At 43.5% G+C, this 19,652-nt stretch overlaps 1 protein-coding gene, 5 non-coding genes and 1 pseudogene across 8 annotated transcripts; all 7 read left to right on the top strand.

Moving 5' to 3' along the window:
- Nucleotides 1-1,904: 1,904 nt before the first annotated feature.
- Nucleotides 1,905-2,095, top strand: LOC130340457 (U2 spliceosomal RNA). The gene has a single exon (XR_008880560.1). It is a non-coding gene; the product is annotated as a U2 spliceosomal RNA (small nuclear RNA).
- A 2,028-nt stretch (nucleotides 2,096-4,123) lies between these two features.
- Nucleotides 4,124-8,970, top strand: LOC130340400 (uncharacterized). Of its 3 annotated transcripts, XM_056554189.1 has the most exons (6): nucleotides 4,124-5,696; nucleotides 5,946-6,080; nucleotides 7,163-7,211; nucleotides 7,302-7,343; nucleotides 8,007-8,096; nucleotides 8,759-8,970. In XM_056554189.1, exons 1-6 carry the CDS (start codon nucleotides 4,404-4,406, stop codon nucleotides 8,818-8,820), a joined length of 1,671 nt encoding a protein of 556 aa, XP_056410164.1. In that variant the 5' UTR covers nucleotides 4,124-4,403; the 3' UTR covers nucleotides 8,821-8,970. The 3 variants fall into 3 exon arrangements, 1 of the variants encoding a protein (XP_056410164.1); XR_008880519.1 differs by lacking the exons at nucleotides 7,163-7,211; nucleotides 7,302-7,343 and having other exon boundaries at nucleotides 8,007-8,065; nucleotides 8,759-8,820; XR_008880518.1 differs by lacking the exons at nucleotides 7,163-7,211; nucleotides 7,302-7,343 and having other exon boundaries at nucleotides 8,759-8,798.
- Nucleotides 8,971-9,318: 348 nt separating this feature from the next.
- LOC130340435 (U2 spliceosomal RNA) lies at nucleotides 9,319-9,531 on the top strand (annotated as a pseudogene).
- A 2,045-nt stretch (nucleotides 9,532-11,576) lies between these two features.
- Nucleotides 11,577-11,767, top strand: LOC130340458 (U2 spliceosomal RNA). Its single transcript, XR_008880561.1, has one exon. It is a non-coding gene; the product is annotated as a U2 spliceosomal RNA (small nuclear RNA).
- A 2,103-nt stretch (nucleotides 11,768-13,870) lies between these two features.
- On the top strand, nucleotides 13,871-14,061 carry LOC130340421 (U2 spliceosomal RNA). Its single transcript, XR_008880538.1, has one exon. It is a non-coding gene; the product is annotated as a U2 spliceosomal RNA (small nuclear RNA).
- A 2,098-nt stretch (nucleotides 14,062-16,159) lies between these two features.
- LOC130340460 (U2 spliceosomal RNA) lies at nucleotides 16,160-16,350 on the top strand. The gene has a single exon (XR_008880562.1). It is a non-coding gene; the product is annotated as a U2 spliceosomal RNA (small nuclear RNA).
- Nucleotides 16,351-18,432: 2,082 nt separating this feature from the next.
- Nucleotides 18,433-18,623, top strand: LOC130340461 (U2 spliceosomal RNA). The gene has a single exon (XR_008880563.1). It is a non-coding gene; the product is annotated as a U2 spliceosomal RNA (small nuclear RNA).
- The last annotated feature ends 1,029 nt before the right edge of the window (nucleotides 18,624-19,652 follow it).

The raw sequence follows: 19,652 nt of genomic DNA on the forward strand, positions 1-19,652 counted from the left end.
GGACTTCTGCTGCTGCTGACTAAATGGCCTCCTTAATTGGATCATTTGAGTAGCCAGCACACCTGTGCAGGTAGGGCATGACATGATAGGCAGCTGCCTTGATAGCGGGTGGGTGCTGAATGTTCCTAATTGACAAAATAAGATTAATGCTTATGAAGAAATATAAAATCTCATCCCTTCCCCAATATCGCGCCACACCCCTACCCCTTAATTCCCTGGTTGAACTTGATGGACATATGTCTTTTTTCGACCGTACTAACTATGTAACTATGTAACATAACATGGGGGGGGGGGTCTCCTGGCTGTTCACACAGGTGTGTCATTGCTGTACATTGACCATGCATTGCTTCTGTGGTATTGCAAAGGCAAAGACAAATGCTTCCAGCCATCCATTGCACTAATGGATTGGTCATCAGCTGGCTGTCTATGTCCCGCATCAATATAGACCAAAGTACAGAGGGTTAGGCTATGCTATTGTGCACCTACCTGATGCATCAGAAGGTGCGAGGCCCTTGCTAAATTCTGTGCACAGACTTTGAGATCTATGCTTTAGACTGTATCTAAACCTGCTCCAACATGGACTGACATTCTGGCCTACTTTCAGCCGATGCGACTTGTCTGTCGCTGAACAGTCGCTTTTTATGTATTCAGCACCTATGTATAATGTTGTAAAAATGCTCTAGAAGCTAAAGTCGCAGAAATGTCACACATATTTGGCCTGCAACTTTCTGTGCGACAAATTCAGACAGGAAAAATCAGTATAAATCCTTAGAAAATTATCCCCCAGTGTCTCCATCTGCTGGCGGTATTGAATAAGCATTGCTGCACTGATGGGGTATGCATTAGACGAAAAAAAAGAAGAAAAAGAAGAATAATACGCCCAGAAAAGAGGCGAAAAGGAGAAAAACGTAAAAAAACGTGAAAAAAAAGTAAGAGGAAGAGAAGGGAAAAAAAGGTGGAAATGGGTTTAAAAGTGATTTCGGCGGAGAAATATATATATATATATATATATATATATATATATATATATATGCGCACACACACACATAGATATAAACGTATTCTCCGTTGAGATATTGCAGCCGCTGCTGTGTCCAGGCCCAGGAGCCTTAGCACTGTGCTGTGATGTCACTCAATACCACTGACATCACTAGGTGTAAACAACATCTCTCCTTTGCTGTGTATGTGACTATGGAGCTGTTTGGTGATGTCGTCTATTACGGCCTTCATAGAAGCAACAGGAGATTGTTGCATCCATCTTGAACCCTCAGAACTACAGTGCTATGATGTCACTCACTTCCACAGGCCTTGCAGAGTGTAAACAACAACAACCCAGCTTTGTTGTGTATGTAACCATAGGGATTTGTGATGTCACCTAGAACCTTCACAGCAGCGACAGCTTTATGAGGAGCATCAGCACTGCTCTGCCTGAGCAGAACCATCACCGCCATAGGTTGTCAAATAACCCGGATTTAACCCACACAGGTAAGTCCAATGGGGTGCAGGCATGTCCTCTATGCTTACAGCTTCCCGTGGGTGTTGGTTTGATACCGTTTGGGGACAGCCAAGGAGGCATCTGCAGGCAACAAAGGTAGGTGTGTGCTTGTGTGTGTGTTTCCTATGCAGATCCTAAGCCCAGTGTCACATGCAAGTAGGAGGAGTAAGAAGGGTTCCTGGCAAATCCGGGTTATGGATTGCATTTAAAAAGGCCCCGTGGGAGTGCAATGGGCCCCTGTCTTGCTGCTTAGCAATAATGGTATGGGTTTAGGTTCTGCTGTGTGTACTGGTGGTTGACTGCCCCCCAGCCCAGAGTGTGCATGGAAAATTGTCTGGCAGCCTCCCTGACAGCAAGCAGTGATAGTGCCCATGAAGGGGACCTTGTTGGGCCCGCCCCTTTCACGGTTATCGCTTCTCGGCCTTTTGGCTAAGATCAAGTGTAGTATCTGTTCTTATCAGTTTAATATCTGATACGTCCCCTATCTGGGGACCATATATTAAATGGATTTTTGAGAACGGGGGCCGATTTCGAAGCTTGCTTCCGTCGCCCTATGCATTGACCCGATATGGCAGTATCTTCGGGTACAGTGCACCACCCCCTTACAGGGTTAAAAAGAAAGATTCCTACTTTCATTGCTACCTGCTTGCTGGCTAGCCAGCTAGCCAGCCCTGTGGGCCTTGCTGCTGCTGCAGCCAAAAAACAAAAGGTGGTGCTGCTGCTGCTTCTGCTGCTTCTGCTTCTGCTTGTGTCTGGCCCCTGTTGGAGCGTCCAGGCACAGGACTTCTGCTGCTGCTGACTAAATGGCCTCCTTAATTGGATCATTTGAGTAGCCAGCACACCTGTGCAGGTAGGGCATGACATGATAGGCAGCTGCCTTGATAGCGGGTGGGTGCTGAATGTTCCTAATTGACAAAATAAGATTAATGCTTATGAAGAAATATAAAATCTCATCCCTTCCCCAATATCGCGCCACACCCCTACCCCTTAATTCCCTGGTTGAACTTGATGGACATATGTCTTTTTTCGACCGTACTAACTATGTAACTATGTAACATAACATGGGGGGGGGGGGTCTCCTGGCTGTTCACACAGGTGTGTCATTGCTGTACATTGACCATGCATTGCTTCTGTGGTATTGCAAAGGCAAAGACAAATGCTTCCAGCCATCCATTGCACTAATGGATTGGTCATCAGCTGGCTGTCTATGTCCCGCATCAATATAGACCAAAGTACAGAGGGTTAGGCTATGCTATTGTGCACCTACCTGATGCATCAGAAGGTGCGAGGCCCTTGCTAAATTCTGTGCACAGACTTTGAGATCTATGCTTTAGACTGTATCTAAACCTGCTCCAACATGGACTGACATTCTGGCCTACTTTCAGCCGATGCGACTTGTCTGTCGCTGAACAGTCGCTTTTTATGTATTCAGCACCTATGTATAATGTTGTAAAAATGCTCTAGAAGCTAAAGTCGCAGAAATGTCACACATATTTGGCCTGCAACTTTCTGTGCGACAAATTCAGACAGGAAAAATCAGTATAAATCCTTAGAAAATTATCCCCCAGTGCTCCATCTGCTGGCGGTATTGAATAAGCATTGCTGCACTGATGGGGTATGCATTAGACGAAAAAAAAGAAGAAAAAGAAGAATAATACGCCCAGAAAAGAGGCGAAAAGGAGAAAAACGTAAAAAAACGTGAAAAAAAAGTAAGAGGAAGAGAAGGGAAAAAAAGGTGGAAATGGGTTTAAAAGTGATTTCGGCGGAGAATATATATATATATATATATATATATATATATATATATATATATGCGCACACACACACATAGATATAAACGTATTCTCCGTTGAGATATTGCAGCCGCTGCTGTGTCCAGGCCCAGGAGCCTTAGCACTGTGCTGTGATGTCACTCAATACCACTGACATCACTAGGTGTAAACAACATCTCTCCTTTGCTGTGTATGTGACTATGGAGCTGTTTGGTGATGTCGTCTATTACGGCCTTCATAGAAGCAACAGGAGATTGTTGCATCCATCTTGAACCCTCAGAACTACAGTGCTATGATGTCACTCACTTCCACAGGCCTTGCAGAGTGTAAACAACAACAACCCAGCTTTGTTGTGTATGTAACCATAGGGATTTGTGATGTCACCTAGAACCTTCACAGCAGCGACAGCTTTATGAGGAGCATCAGCACTGCTCTGCCTGAGCAGAACCATCACCGCCATAGGTTGTCAAATAACCCGGATTTAACCCACACAGGTAAGTCCAATGGGGTGCAGGCATGTCCTCTATGCTTACAGCTTCCCGTGGGTGTTGGTTTGATACCGTTTGGGGACAGCCAAGGAGGCATCTGCAGGCAACAAAGGTAGGTGTGTGCTTGTGTGTGTGTTTCCTATGCAGATCCTAAGCCCAGTGTCACATGCAAGTAGGAGGAGTAAGAAGGGTTCCTGGCAAATCCGGGTTATGGATTGCATTTAAAAAGGCCCCGTGGGAGTGCAATGGGCCCCTGTCTTGCTGCTTAGCAATAATGGTATGGGTTTAGGTTCTGCTGTGTGTACTGGTGGTTGACTGCCCCCCAGCCCAGAGTGTGCATGGAAAATTGTCTGGCAGCCTCCCTGACAGCAAGCAGTGATAGTGCCCATGAAGGGGACCTTGTTGGGCCCGCCCCTTTCACGGTTATCGCTTCTCGGCCTTTTGGCTAAGGTATAGGGATATACCTTGGCTGATCCGGTTCCTGCTTTTGTGGGTGCTCTGAGACCCCCCTCCTCGGCCCTGGGACATCGCCCTTCGTTGGGCTTAAGTCCCTTGCTGCTATTGGGGAGGGGGCCCACCTCAGTGTAGAGTTGCGATCCCCCTTTGCCTTAGGGACCTAGTGTCTCTTTGGTGCGCTTGATTGTGAGCATGGCGTCAGCCAGTGACGGAGATCCAGGCATGGTACCATCTTATGCCAAGCTCAAGAACTCAGTACGTATATCGTACTTGGAGGACCAGAGAAAGAACCGGGACCTGAAGTACATCGTGGAGCAAGTTCTGCTGGGCGTCTTTGGATTAAGGAAGCATGAGATATTATCCATCCAAGATTATCCGAAAAGAGGAGTATACGATGTTACTTTTACGGAAGGAGGTATTTACAAGGACTTTGTTATACAGATGAAGAAGGTAAGCGGAGATGCCCGCTTGAGTGGAATAAGAATTGTTGAGCACTTTCCCGATGAACTTATGCTTTTAGTTATAAAAATGTACTCTCCATACGTTAAAGAAGATGAAATTGTTGTGTTTTTAAGGAATTTTTGTAAAAAAATTATAAATAGAGGGAAAGTGATGAATGAGTGTGGAATATGGTCCTCTAAGTGGAAGTTTCTGGTTGAGTTCAAAGAAGATCTATTACTCCCAGGACGAAAGGTTATGCCTCCAGCTCGGTTCAAGTTAGGAAATGTAAATGGTGACGTGTTTTTCCCAGGAATGCCCAATTTCTGCAGAGCTTGTAGAAGATATGGACATGATAAAAACGTATGTGAGAGTACATGTACAAATTGTGGCAGCACTGAGCACTCCTCCAGAGAATGCACAAAAGAAAAGAAATGCAGTTTATGTTACAGAGTTGACCATTTGTATGCTTCTTGTCCTCACAGAAACAAAGAGAAACAACAGAGAAGCCAGCCAGACCCCCGTCATATGAACAGAGAAGACAGCAAACCAGAAGAAAACCCAACTGATCAACATGGTGAGTCTGCTACCTCTGATGAAGATGGATATGAGAAACCCTCCAGCATGAAGGTAAGAAGAAAGGAGAAGAAAGCATGGCAGACAGGAGCTCCTCTCTCGCAGCAGAGGGGTAGTAACCTGGATGAAGCTGTCAGCAAGCCTCAGAGTGCCCCCCTGAGGAAGCCAGAAAATGTTGGGGCTAAGAGAAGAAAGACCGGAACAGGAAGAGAAGAGGCGTTTGTGGAAGAAGAGGGGGGGGTAGGGATGCCATCAGGTGTTCCAGCCCCCTCCCCAAGTGAAACAGGCAACTCGTCCATGGTTCCCGACACGGTGGAAGTCGTTGTGCCCGACCAGCTGCCCGGGGTGGCTCCGACAGGTCATCCCGGGGAGGAGATGGACACTGGGCAAGGTGACGGAGACGGGACAACCCCTGTTCCGGCGAAGAGGAATCCTCTCCTTAGTCCCCTACCGGAGGATCTTCAGGAGGAGGTAATGGAGGAGTCAGACGGTAGCAGCTCACCGGAATCTCTGGTGACAGTGAGATCAGAAGGGGAAAATGATAGTTTTGGGGGTCTGGCTGATGAGGATGAGATAGAATGTGCACAAAGATATTGAAAGTGGTCTCTCTGTAACCTTTAATGATGGCGCTCCATGGACTCTCCCTCAATGTGAGGGGCCTTAAGACACACGCAAGAAGAACTGCTATTTTTAATTTTTTATCCTTTTTGTCTGCATCAGTTTTCTTCTTACAGGAATGTGGCATCCCTCACCAAGCATCATACAAGAAATATGAAGAAGACTGGAAGCATGGCCCCTCAGTGTGGTCAGGGTCCAACGCATCTAAATCTGGAGGAGTTGCTATACTTTTTAAGGGTAATGTTAATATAATTTTTAAGCAAGAGATTTTACCAGGAAGGATTTTATTAGTTAAAGCTTTTATAAATGGTTTTACATGGCAGTTTTTAAACTTTTATGGTTCACCTGATAAAAAAGAAAGAGAAGAGATGTTAGAGATTTTACCTCTTTTTATTAATGATTCTTATCCTTTGATTTTAGCTGGGGATTTTAATTGTGTTTTAAGAGGTGAGAAAAGATATTCTCGAGCTACTAGTAGAAATTATGATAAGACATCTAACATTTTAAAAAATATTACTTTAGATTTTAGGCTTATAGATGTTTTTAAAAAATGTAATCCAAATTTACCTGATACTGAAGGCATTACATGGAGTAATGTGAATTGTAGCTCGAGGATTGATTTTATCTTCTCTTCTCAAAATGTTTTACCTGCCAAATGTGAGCTTTTAACTAATATATTTTCTGATCATAAATGTCTTCTATTTGTTTTAAATCCTGTTCCTGGTTTTAAGAGGGGTATTGGTTCATGGAAATTGAACATATCTCTTTTAGAAGATAAAATAATCTTAACAGAATACGCCAATTTTTATAATAAATGTAAAAATAATAGAGACCCAAATATAGATATAAAAGTATGGTGGGAAAATATGAAGAAAAAAACTAAAGATTTTTTTATAAAACAAGGTATCCAAAAAGCTAAAGATAAAAGACATTGTTATGATATTTTAAATACACATCTTCAAACTCTTTTTAAATTGCACAATATAGGGATAGATGTAAAAGATGATATTGTTAACATTAAAAAAGAAATAAAAACATTTTTAAATGAAAAAGGTAAAGAGATCATTTTTAAAGCTAAAATCAAACATATTGAAAATAACGAAAAATGTACAAGATATTTTTTTAAAAAATCTAATCAAAAAAGAGTCCATATCGAAAAACTAGAAGGAGAAGTGGAGATGAATAAAATTTTATTTAAAGTACAATGTTATTATAGGGAACTTTTTAATGAGAAAAAAATAGATGCTAATTTCATGAACGATGCCTTAAACAAAATAGAACGTGTTTTAGAGAATAATTCTCAATCCTTTCTTTTACAGTCTATCCCAGAGAAGGAAATATTGGATACCATAAACAGTTTTAATTTGGGTAAAGTACCAGGGTCTGATGGCCTGCCAATCGAATTTTATAAGGTTTTTTATGAGGTTTTAAAAGATGATCTTTTATCTCTTTTTACAGATGTTTTTAATACCAAGATTTTACCACAGTCATGGAAAATGGGTGAGGTTTCTCTGCTCTTTAAAAAAGGTGATAAAGAGGATATTAGGAATTGGAGACCAATAACCCTTTTAAACGCTGATTATAAAATAATGGCTAAAATATGTGCAAACAGACTAAAAAATGTTATAGATAAATTAATACATAATAATCAAGTGTGTGGTATACCGGGTAGAAACATGTGGGAAAATTTAAACCTCATAAAAGATATAATAGAAGATGCTAAAATAAGGAAAAGTAATTTAGCAATTTTAACAATAGACTTTGAAAAAGCATTTGACAGAGTCTCGCACTGTTTTTTATTTAATGTTTTAAATAAAATGGGCATACCAGAAGGTTTTTTAACGTCACTCAAAGCCTTTTATAATGACTGTTTTAGCAAAATTTTAATTAATGGTTTTAAGACTGAAATGGTTCCTTTAAAATCTGGTGTGAAGCAGGGTTGCCCCCTATCACCCCTTTTATTTATTTGTGCACTAGAGCCACTTTTATGTGTCATAAGAGGTGATAAACAGATCCGTGGGATAAGGCTCCCCGGAGGAAATGGTCTTGAAGCTAAAGTAGTCAGTTATATGGATGATGTAGCAGTGACATGTCAAGATAGCCTGGCACTTAAAAAAACTTTAACACAAATTAACTATTTCTGTTGTGCTTCTGGTTTTAAAGTGAATTTTAACAAGTGCGAGATTTTAAAAGTCGGCAAGCTGGATACAAGAGACATAAAGGTACCGGTAGTAGAAAAAGTAAAAATTTTAGGTGTGTATTTTAATGAATTAAATAATGGAAACGAAAGCTGGGAGCTAACAATGCAAAAGGTGAACCAAAAATTATGTGTATGGAGACTAAGAGACCTTACAATGGAAGGAAAAGTGCTGATTTTAAAGATGGTGATTTTACCTTTGCTTTTATATTTAAGTTTAGTGTTCCCACCTAACACACATATAATACGTAAAGTCTCAAAAGTCTGTTACACCTTTTTTTGGAATTCCAAATATGAGAAGTTAAAAAGAGAAATTGTATCTAAACCTAAAGAGAAAGGGGGGAAAAGTTTTACTGATTTTACTGCGTTCCTTTATACAAAATTCTTTTCATTGTGTCTTAAGAATGTTTTTAAAGACAACTATTGGTCGTTCTTTTTGCGCTATAATGTTGGTAATCTCATGAGACACCATGGTTGGTTTGAAACAGATCTTAAACACCCTTATGCTTTTAACCTCCCTATTACTTATTGTATTTTAGAAAAGATTGTTTTTCTTTTTAAACTGTTTGATTTTAGTAAAGATATTCTAATCGATGGGAAAAAACTTACGAGAGTCATTTTAAACAATATTAACATGTGCCAAGTTGGAAATTTTAATGATGATAAATGTAAAGAAATCTGGAGAATTGTGAACTCATTTTATCTTTTTAACTCACAGAAGGACTTATCCTGGAGCTGCATCCACAGTTGCCTTCCGTGCCGGGCTTTCCAACACCGTAGAGGATTTGCAAGCACAGCAAAGTGTCCAAGAGAGGGATGCCACGAAGAGGAGACTGTTTTACATCTTTTATGGACATGTGATTTTTCTAGAAGGATATGGACTAAAATGCTGCCACTTTTAAACAAAATTGCTGCTATAAAAGACTTGGACTATAATATGGTTTTATATGGGTGTTTGGATTGTCCCGGCGAACAAGAGAAACGGAAGGCATGGCAAATAATAAACTGTGTGAAGGCAGCTCTGTGGAAAAATAGGAATATTTTATTATTTAAAAAGGACATTTTATCTTTCGATGATGTTATTGGAATGATATTAAGTGAAATGTACATCTATCTTTTAATCGATAAACAAAGTGATGAGTTTGCATTCTTAAAATGGCATTTTACCGACTGGCATATGTGAAATTGTAAAATTGTAAGTTTTTTATGTTCCCCTGGTTTTAATGCTATGTAACTATGTAACTATGTTAAAACTTGAAACTTAAATAAAATAGGTGTGTACCTGTGAAGGTGCAGCCAAGTTAAAAAAAAAAAAAAAAAAAAAAAAAAAAAAAAAAATCTGTTCTTATCAGTTTAATATCTGATACGTCCCCTATCTGGGGACCATATATTAAATGGATTTTTGAGAACGGGGGCCGATTTCGAAGCTTGCTTCCGTCGCCCTATGCATTGACCCGATATGGCAGTATCTTCGGGTACAGTGCACCACCCCCTTACAGGGTTAAAAAGAAAGATTCCTACTTTCATTGCTACCTGCTTGCTGGCTAGCCAGCTAGCCAGCCCTGTGGGCCTTGCTGCTGCTGCTGCTTCTGCTGCTTCTGCTTCTGCTTGTGTCTGGCCGCTGTTGGAGCGTCCAGGCACAGGACTTCTGCTGCTGCTGACTAAATGGCCTCCTTAATTGGATCATTTGAGTAGCCAGCACACCTGTGCAGGTAGGGCATGACATGATAGGCAGCTGCCTTGATAGCGGGTGGGTGCTGAATGTTCCTAATTGACAAAATAAGATTAATGCTTATGAAGAAATATAAAATCTCATCCCTTCCCCAATATCGCGCCACACCCCTACCCCTTAATTCCCTGGTTGAACTTGATGGACATATGTCTTTTTTCGACCGTACTAACTATGTAACTATGTAACATAACATGGGGGGGGGCTCCTGGCTGTTCACACAGGTGTGTCATTGCTGTACATTGACCATGCATTGCTTCTGTGGTATTGCAAAGGCAAAGACAAATGCTTCCAGCCATCCATTGCACTAATGGATTGGTCATCAGCTGGCTGTCTATGTCCCGCATCAATATAGACCAAAGTACAGAGGGTTAGGCTATGCTATTGTGCACCTACCTGATGCATCAGAAGGTGCGAGGCCCTTGCTAAATTCTGTGCACAGACTTTGAGATCTATACTTTAGACTGTATCTAAACCTGCTCCAACATGGACTGACATTCTGGCCTACTTTCAGCCGATGCGACTTGTCTGTCGCTGAACAGTCGCTTTTTATGTATTCAGCACCTATGTATAATGTTGTAAAAATGCTCTAGAAGCTAAAGTCGCAGAAATGTCACACATATTTGGCCTGCAACTTTCTGTGCGACAAATTCAGACAGGAAAAATCAGTATAAATCCTTAGAAAATTATCCCCCAGTGTCTCCATCTGCTGGCGGTATTGAATAAGCATTGCTGCACTGATGGGGTATGCATTAGACGAAAAAAAAGAAGAAAAAGAAGAATAATACGCCCAGAAAATAGGCGAAAAGGAGAAAAACGTAAAAAAACGTGAAAAAAAAGTAAGAGGAAGAGAAGGGAAAAAAAGGTGGAAATGGGTTTAAAAGTGATTTCGGCGGAGAATATATATATATATATATATATATATATATATATACGCGCACACACACACATATATATAAACGTATTCTCCGTTGAGATATTGCAGCCGCTGCTGTGTCCAGGCCCAGGAGCCTTAGCACTGTGCTGTGATGTCACTCAATACCACTGACATCACTAGGTGTAAACAACATCTCTCCTTTGCTGTGTATGTGACTATGGAGCTGTTTGGTGATGTCGTCTATTATGGCCTTCATAGAAGCAACAGGAGATTGTTGCATCCATCTAGAACCCTCAGAACTACAGTGCTATGATGTCACTCACTTCCACAGGCCTTGCAGAGTGTAAACAACAACAACCCAGCTTTGTTGTGTATGTAACCATAGGGATTTGTGATGTCACCTAGAACCTTCACAGCAGCGACAGCTTTATGAGGAGCATCAGCACTGCTCTGCCTGAGCAGAACCATCACCGCCATAGGTTGTCAAATAACCCGGGTTTAACCCACACAGGTAAGTCCAATGGGGTGCAGGCATGTCCTCTATGCTTACAGCTTCCCGTGGGTGTTGGTTTGATACCGTTTGGGGACAGCCAAGGAGGCATCTGCAGGCAACAAAGGTAGGTGTGTGCTTGTGTGTGTGTTTCCTATGCAGATCCTAAGCCCAGTGTCACATGCAAGTAGGAGGAGTAAGAAGGGTTCCTGGCAAATCCGGGTTATGGATTGCATTTAAAAAGGCCCCGTGGGAGTGCAATGGGCCCCTGTCTTGCTGCTTAGCAATAATGGTATGGGTTTAGGTTCTGCTGTGTGTACTGGTGGTTGACTGCCCCCCAGCCCAGAGTGTGCATGGAAAATTGTCTGGCAGCCTCCCTGACAGCAAGCAGTGATAGTGCCCATGAAGGGCACCTTGTTGGGCCCGCCCCTTTCACGGTTATCGCTTCTCGGCCTTTTGGCTAAGATCAAGTGTAGTATCTGTTCTTATCAGTTTAATATCTGATACGTCCCCTATCTGGGGACCATATATTAAATGGATTTTTGAGAACGGGGGCCGATTTCGAAGCTTGCTTCCGTCGCCCTATGCATTGACCCGATATGGCAGTATCTTCGGGTACAGTGCACCACCCCCTTACAGGGTTAAAAAGAAAGATTCCTACTTTCATTGCTACCTGCTTGCTGGCTAGCCAGCTAGCCAGCCCTGTGGGCCTTGCTGCTGCTGCAGCCAAAAAACAAAAGGTGGTGCTGCTGCTGCTTCTGCTGCTTCTGCTTCTGCTTCTGCTTGTGTCTGGCCGCTGTTGGAGCGTCCAGGCACAGGACTTCTGCTGCTGCTGACTAAATGGCCTCCTTAATTGGATCATTTGAGTAGCCAGCACACCTGTGCAGGTAGGGCATGACATGATAGGCAGCTGCCTTGATAGCGGGTGGGTGCTGAATGTTCCTAATTGACAAAATAAGATTAATGCTTATGAAGAAATATAAAATCTCATCCCTTCCCCAATATCGCGCCACACCCCTACCCCTTAATTCCCTGGTTGAACTTGATGGACATATGTCTTTTTTCGACCGTACTAACTATGTAACTATGTAACATAACATGGGGGGGGGGGGGGGGGTCTCCTGGCTGTTCACACAGGTGTGTCATTGCTGTACATTGACCATGCATTGCTTCTGTGGTATTGCAAAGGCAAAGACAAATGCTTCCAGCCATCCATTGCACTAATGGATTGGTCATCAGCTGGCTGTCTATGTCCCGCATCAATATAGACCAAAGTACAGAGGGTTAGGCTATGCTATTGTGCACCTACCTGATGCATCAGAAGGTGCGAGGCCCTTGCTAAATTCTGTGCACAGACTTTGAGATCTATACTTTAGACTGTATCTAAACCTGCTCCAACATTGACTGACATTCTGGCCTACTTTCAGCCGATGCGACTTGTCTGTCGCTGAACAGTCGCTTTTTATGTATTCAGCACCTATGTATAATGTTGTAAAAATGCTCTAGAAGCTAAAGTCGCAGAAATGTCACACATATTTGGCCTGCAACTTTCTGTGCGACAAATTCAGACAGGAAAAATCAGTATAAATCCTTAGAAAATTATCCCCCAGTGTCTCCATCTGCTGGCGGTATTGAATAAGCATTGCTGCACTGATGGGGTATGCATTAGACGAAAAAAAAGAAGAAAAAGAAGAATAATACGCCCAGAAAAGAGGCGAAAAGGAGAAAAACGTAAAAAAACGTGAAAAAAAAGTAAGAGGAAGAGAAGGGAAAAAAAGGTGGAAATGGGTTTAAAAGTGATTTCGGCGGAGAATATATATATATATATATATATATATATATATATATATATATATATATACGCGCACACACACACATATATATAAACGTATTCTCCGTTGAGATATTGCAGCCGCTGCTGTGTCCAGGCCCAGGAGCCTTAGCACTGTGCTGTGATGTCACTCAATACCACTGACATCACTAGGTGTAAACAACATCTCTCCTTTGCTGTGTATGTGACTATGGAGCTGTTTGGTGATGTCGTCTATTATGGCCTTCATAGAAGCAACAGGAGATTGTTGCATCCATCTAGAACCCTCAGAACTACAGTGCTATGATGTCACTCACTTCCACAGGCCTTGCAGAGTGTAAACAACAACAACCCAGCTTTGTTGTGTATGTAACCATAGGGATTTGTGATGTCACCTAGAACCTTCACAGCAGCGACAGCTTTATGAGGAGCATCAGCACTGCTCTGCCTGAGCAGAACCATCACCGCCATAGGTTGTCAAATAACCCGGGTTTAACCCACACAGGTAAGTCCAATGGGGTGCAGGCATGTCCTCTATGCTTACAGCTTCCCGTGGGTGTTGGTTTGATACCGTTTGGGGACAGCCAAGGAGGCATCTGCAGGCAACAAAAGTAGGTGTGTGCTTGTGTGTGTGTTTCCTATGCAGATCCTAAGCCCAGTGTCACATGCAAGTAGGAGGAGTAAGAAGGGTTCCTGGCAAATCCGGGTTATGGATTGCATTTAAAAAGGCCCCGTGGGAGTGCAATGGGCCCCTGTCTTGCTGCTTAGCAATAATGGTATGGGTTTAGGTTCTGCTGTGTGTACTGGTGGTTGACTGCCCCCCAGCCCAGAGTGTGCATGGAAAATTGTCTGGCAGCCTCCCTGACAGCAAGCAGTGATAGTGCCCATGAAGGGCACCTTGTTGGGCCCGCCCCTTTCACGGTTATCGCTTCTCGGCCTTTTGGCTAAGATCAAGTGTAGTATCTGTTCTTATCAGTTTAATATCTGATACGTCCCCTATCTGGGGACCATATATTAAATGGATTTTTGAGAACGGGGGCCGATTTCGAAGCTTGCTTCCGTCGCCCTATGCATTGACCTGATATGGCAGTATCTTCGGGTAAAGTGCACCACCCCCTTACAGGGTTAAAAAGAAAGATTCCTACTTTCATTGCTACCTGCTTGCTGGCTAGCCAGCTAGCCAGCCCTGTGGGCCTTGCTGCTGCTGCAGCCAAAAAACAAAAGGTGGTGCTGCTGCTGCTTCTGCTGCTTCTGCTGCTTCTGCTTGTGTCTGGCCGCTGTTGGAGCGTCCAGGCACAGGACTTCTGCTGCTGCTGACTAAATGGCCTCCTTAATTGGATCATTTGAGTAGCCAGCACACCTGTGCAGGTAGGGCATGACATGATAGGCAGCTGCCTTGATAGCGGGTGGGTGCTGAATGTTCCTAATTGACAAAATAAGATTAATGCTTATGAAGAAATATAAAATCTCATCCCTTCCCCAATATCGCGCCACACCCCTACCCCTTAATTCCCTGGTTGAACTTGATGGACATATGTCTTTTTTCGACCGTACTAACTATGTAACTATGTAACATAACATGGGGGGGGGGGGGGGTCTCCTGGCTGTTCACACAGGTGTGTCATTGCTGTACATTGACCATGCATTGCTTCTGTGGTATTGCAAAGGCAAAGACAAATGCTTCCAGCCATCCATTGCACTAATGGATTGGTCATCAGCTGGCTGTCTATGTCCCGCATCAATATAGACCAAAGTACAGAGGGTTAGGCTATGCTATTGTGCACCTACCTGATGCATCAGAAGGTGCGAGGCCCTTGCTAAATTCTGTGCACAGACTTTGAGATCTATACTTTAGACTGTATCTAAACCTGCTCCAACATGGACTGACATTCTGGCCTACTTTCAGCCGATGCGACTTGTCTGTCGCTGAACAGTCGCTTTTTATGTATTCAGCACCTATGTATAATGTTGTAAAAATGCTCTAGAAGCTAAAGTCGCAGAAATGTCACACATATTTGGCCTGCAACTTTCTGTGCGACAAATTCAGACAGGAAAAATCAGTATAAATCCTTAGAAAATTATCCCCCAGTGTCTCCATCTGCTGGCGGCATTGAATAAGCATTGCTGCACTGATGGGGTATGCATTAGACGAAAAAAAAGAAGAAAAAGAAGAATAATACGCCCAGAAAAGAGGCGAAAAGGAGAAAAACGTAAAAAACGTGAAAAAAAAGTAAGAGGAAGAGAAGGGAAAAAAAGGTGGAAATGGGTTTAAAAGTGATTTCGGCGGAGAAATATATATATATATATATATATATATATATATATATATATATATATACGCGCACACACACACATATATATATAAACGTATTCTCCGTTGAGATATTGCAGCCGCTGCTGTGTCCAGGCCCAGGAGCCTTAGCACTGTGCTGTGATGTCACTCAATACCACTGACATCACTAGGTGTAAACAACATCTCTCCTTTGCTGTGTATGTGACTATGGAGCTGTTTGGTGATGTCGTCTATTATGGCCTTCATAGAAGCAACAGGAGATTGTTGCATCCATCTAGAACCCTCAGAACTACAGTGCTATGATGTCACTCACTTCCACAGGCCTTGCAGAGTGTAAACAACAACAACCCAGCTTTGTTGTGTATGTAACCATAGGGATTTGTGATGTCACCTAGAACCTTCACAGCAGCGACAGCTTTATGAGGAGCATCAGCACTGCTCTGCCTGAGCAGAACCATCACCGCCATAGGTTGTCAAATAACCCGGGTTTAACCCACACAGGTAAGTCCAATGGGGTGCAGGCATGTCCTCTATGCTTACAGCTTCCCGTGGGTGTTGGTTTGATACCGTTTGGGGACAGCCAAGGAGGCATCTGCAGGCAACAAAGGTAGGTGTGTGCTTGTGTGTGTGTTTCCTATGCAGATCCTAAGCCCAGTGTCACATGCAAGTAGGAGGAGTAAGAAGGGTTCCTGGCAAATCCGGGTTATGGATTGCATTTAAAAAGGCCCCGTGGGAGTGCAATGGGCCCCTGTCTTGCTGCTTAGCAATAATGGTATGGGTTTAGGTTCTGCTGTGTGTACTGGTGGTTGACTGCCCCCCAGCCCAGAGTGTGCATGGAAAATTGTCTGGCAGCCTCCCTGACAGCAAGCAGTGATAGTGCCCATGAAGGGCACCTTGTTGGGCCCGCCCCTTTCACGGTTATCGCTTCTCGGCCTTTTGGCTAAGATCAAGTGTAGTATCTGTTCTTATCAGTTTAATATCTGATACGTCCCCTATCTGGGGACCATATATTAAATGGATTTTTGAGAACGGGGGCCGATTTCGAAGCTTGCTTCCGTCGCCCTATGCATTGACCCGATATGGCAGTATCTTCGGGTACAGTGCACCACCCCCTTACAGGGTTAAAAAGAAAGATTCCTACTTTCATTGCTACCTGCTTGCTGGCTAGCCAGCTAGCCAGCCCTGTGGGCCTTGCTGCTGCTGCAGCCAAAAAACAAAAGGTGGTGCTGCTGCTGCTTCTGCTGCTTCTGCTTCTGCTTGTGTCTGGCCGCTGTTGGAGCGTCCAGGCACAGGACTTCTGCTGCTGCTGACTAAATGGCCTCCTTAATTGGATCATTTGAGTAGCCAGCACACCTGTGCAGGTAGGGCATGACATGATAGGCAGCTGCCTTGATAGCGGGTGGGTGCTGAATGTTCCTAATTGACAAAATAAGATTAATGCTTATGAAGAAATATAAAATCTCATCCCTTCCCCAATATCGCGCCACACCCCTACCCCTTAATTCCCTGGTTGAACTTGATGGACATATGTCTTTTTTCGACCGTACTAACTATGTAACTATGTAACATAACATGGGGGGGGGGGGGGTCTCCTGGCTGTTCACACAGGTGTGTCATTGCTGTACATTGACCATGCATTGCTTCTGTGGTATTGCAAAGGCAAAGACAAATGCTTCCAGCCATCCATTGCACTAATGGATTGGTCATCAGCTGGCTGTCTATGTCCCGCATCAATATAGACCAAAGTACAGAGGGTTAGGCTATGCTATTGTGCACCTACCTGATGCATCAGAAGGTGCGAGGCCCTTGCTAAATTCTGTGCACAGACTTTGAGATCTATACTTTAGACTGTATCTAAACCTGCTCCAACATGGACTGACATTCTGGCCTACTTTCAGCCGATGCGACTTGTCTGTCGCTGAACAGTCGCTTTTTATGTATTCAGCACCTATGTATAATGTTGTAAAAATGCTCTAGAAGCTAAAGTCGCAGAAATGTCACACATATTTGGCCTGCAACTTTCTGTGCGACAAATTCAGACAGGAAAAATCAGTATAAATCCTTAGAAAATTATCCCCCAGTGTCTCCATCTGCTGGCGGTATTGAATAAGCATTGCTGCACTGATGGGGTATGCATTAGACGAAAAAAAAGAAGAATAATACGCCCAGAAAAGAGGCGAAAAGGAGAAAAACGTAAAAAAACGTGAAAAAAAAGTAAGAGGAAGAGAAGGGAAAAAAAGGTGGAAATGGGTTTAAAAGTGATTTCGGCGGAGAAATATATATATATATATATATATATATATATATATATATATATATATACGCGCACACACACATATATATAAACGTATTCTCCGTTGAGATATTGCAGCCGCTGCTGTGTCCAGGCCCAGGAGCCTTAGCACTGTGCTGTGATGTCACTCAATACCACTGACATCACTAGGTGTAAACAACATCTCTCCTTTGCTGTGTATGTGACTATGGAGCTGTTTGGTGATGTCGTCTATTATGGCCTTCATAGAAGCAACAGGAGATTGTTGCATCCATCTAGAACCCTCAGAACTACAGTGCTATGATGTCACTCACTTCCACAGGCCTTGCAGAGTGTAAACAACAACAACCCAGCTTTGTTGTGTATGTAACCATAGGGATTTGTGATGTCACCTAGAACCTTCACAGCAGCGACAGCTTTATGAGGAGCATCAGCACTGCTCTGCCTGAGCAGAACCATCACCGCCATAGGTTGTCAAATAACCCGGGTTTAACCCACACAGGTAAGTCCAATGGGGTGCAGGCATGTCCTCTATGCTTACAGCTTCCCGTGGGTGTTGGTTTGATACCGTTTGGGGACAGCCAAGGAGGCATCTGCAGGCAACAAAGGTAGGTGTGTGCTTGTGTGTGTGTTTCCTATGCAGATCCTAAGCCCAGTGTCACATGCAAGTAGGAGGAGTAAGAAGGGTTCCTGGCAAATCCGGGTTATGGATTGCATTTAAAAAGGCCCCGTGGGAGTGCAATGGGCCCCTGTCTTGCTGCTTAGCAATAATGGTATGGGTTTAGGTTCTGCTGTGTGTACTGGTGGTTGACTGCCCCCCAGCCCAGAGTGTGCATGGAAAATTGTCTGGCAGCCTCCCTGACAGCAAGCAGTGATAGTGCCCATGAAGGGCACCTTGTTGGGCCCGCCCCTTTCACGGTTATCGCTTCTCGGCCTTTTGGCTAAGATCAAGTGTAGTATCTGTTCTTATCAGTTTAATATCTGATACGTCCCCTATCTGGGGACCATATATTAAATGGATTTTTGAGAACGGGGGCCGATTTCGAAGCTTGCTTCCGTCGCCCTATGCATTGACCCGATATGGCAGTATCTTCGGGTACAGTGCACCACCCCCTTACAGGGTTAAAAAGAAAGATTCCTACTTTCATTGCTACCTGCTTGCTGGCTAGCCAGCTAGCCAGCCCTGTGGGCCTTGCTGCTGCTGCAGCCAAAAAACAAAAGGTGGTGCTGCTGCTGCTTCTGCTGCTTCTGCTTCTGCTTGTGTCTGGCCGCTGTTGGAGCGTCCAGGCACAGGACTTCTGCTGCTGCTGACTAAATGGCCTCCTTAATTGGATCATTTGAGTAGCCAGCACACCTGTGCAGGTAGGGCATGACATGATAGGCAGCTGCCTTGATAGCGGGTGGGTGCTGAATGTTCCTAATTGACAAAATAAGATTAATGCTTATGAAGAAATATAAAATCTCATCCCTTCCCCAATATCGCGCCACACCCCTACCCCTTAATTCCCTGGTTGAACTTGATGGACATATGTCTTTTTTCGACCGTACTAACTATGTAACTATGTAACATAACATGGGGGGGGGGGGGGGGGGTCTCCTGGCTGTTCACACAGGTGTGTCATTGCTGTACATTGACCATGCATTGCTTCTGTGGCATTGCAAAGGCAAAGACAAATGCTTCCAGCCATCCATTGCACTAATGGATTGGTCATCAGCTGGCTGTCTATGTCCCGCATCAATATAGACCAAAGTACAGAGGGTTAGGCTATGCTATTGTGCACCTACCTGATGCATCAGAAGGTGCGAGGCCCTTGCTAAATTCTGTGCACAGACTTTGAGATCTATACTTTAGACTGTATCTAAACCTGCTCCAACATGGACTGACATTCTGGCCTACTTTCAGCCGATGCGACTTGTCTGTCGCTGAACAGTCGCTTTTTATGTATTCAGCACCTATGTATAATGTTGTAAAAATGCTCTAGAAGCTAAAGTCGCAGAAATGTCACACATATTTGGCCTGCAACTTTCTGTGCGACAAATTCAGACAGGAAAAATCAGTATAAATCCTTAGAAAATTATCCCCCAGTGTCTCCATCTGCTGGCGGTATTGAATAAGCATTGCTGCACTGATGGGGTATGCA

Source organism: Hyla sarda, unplaced genomic scaffold (genome assembly GCF_029499605.1).
Source record: "Hyla sarda isolate aHylSar1 unplaced genomic scaffold, aHylSar1.hap1 scaffold_591, whole genome shotgun sequence".
In the NCBI taxonomy this organism is placed as follows: Eukaryota; Metazoa; Chordata; class Amphibia; order Anura; family Hylidae; genus Hyla; species Hyla sarda.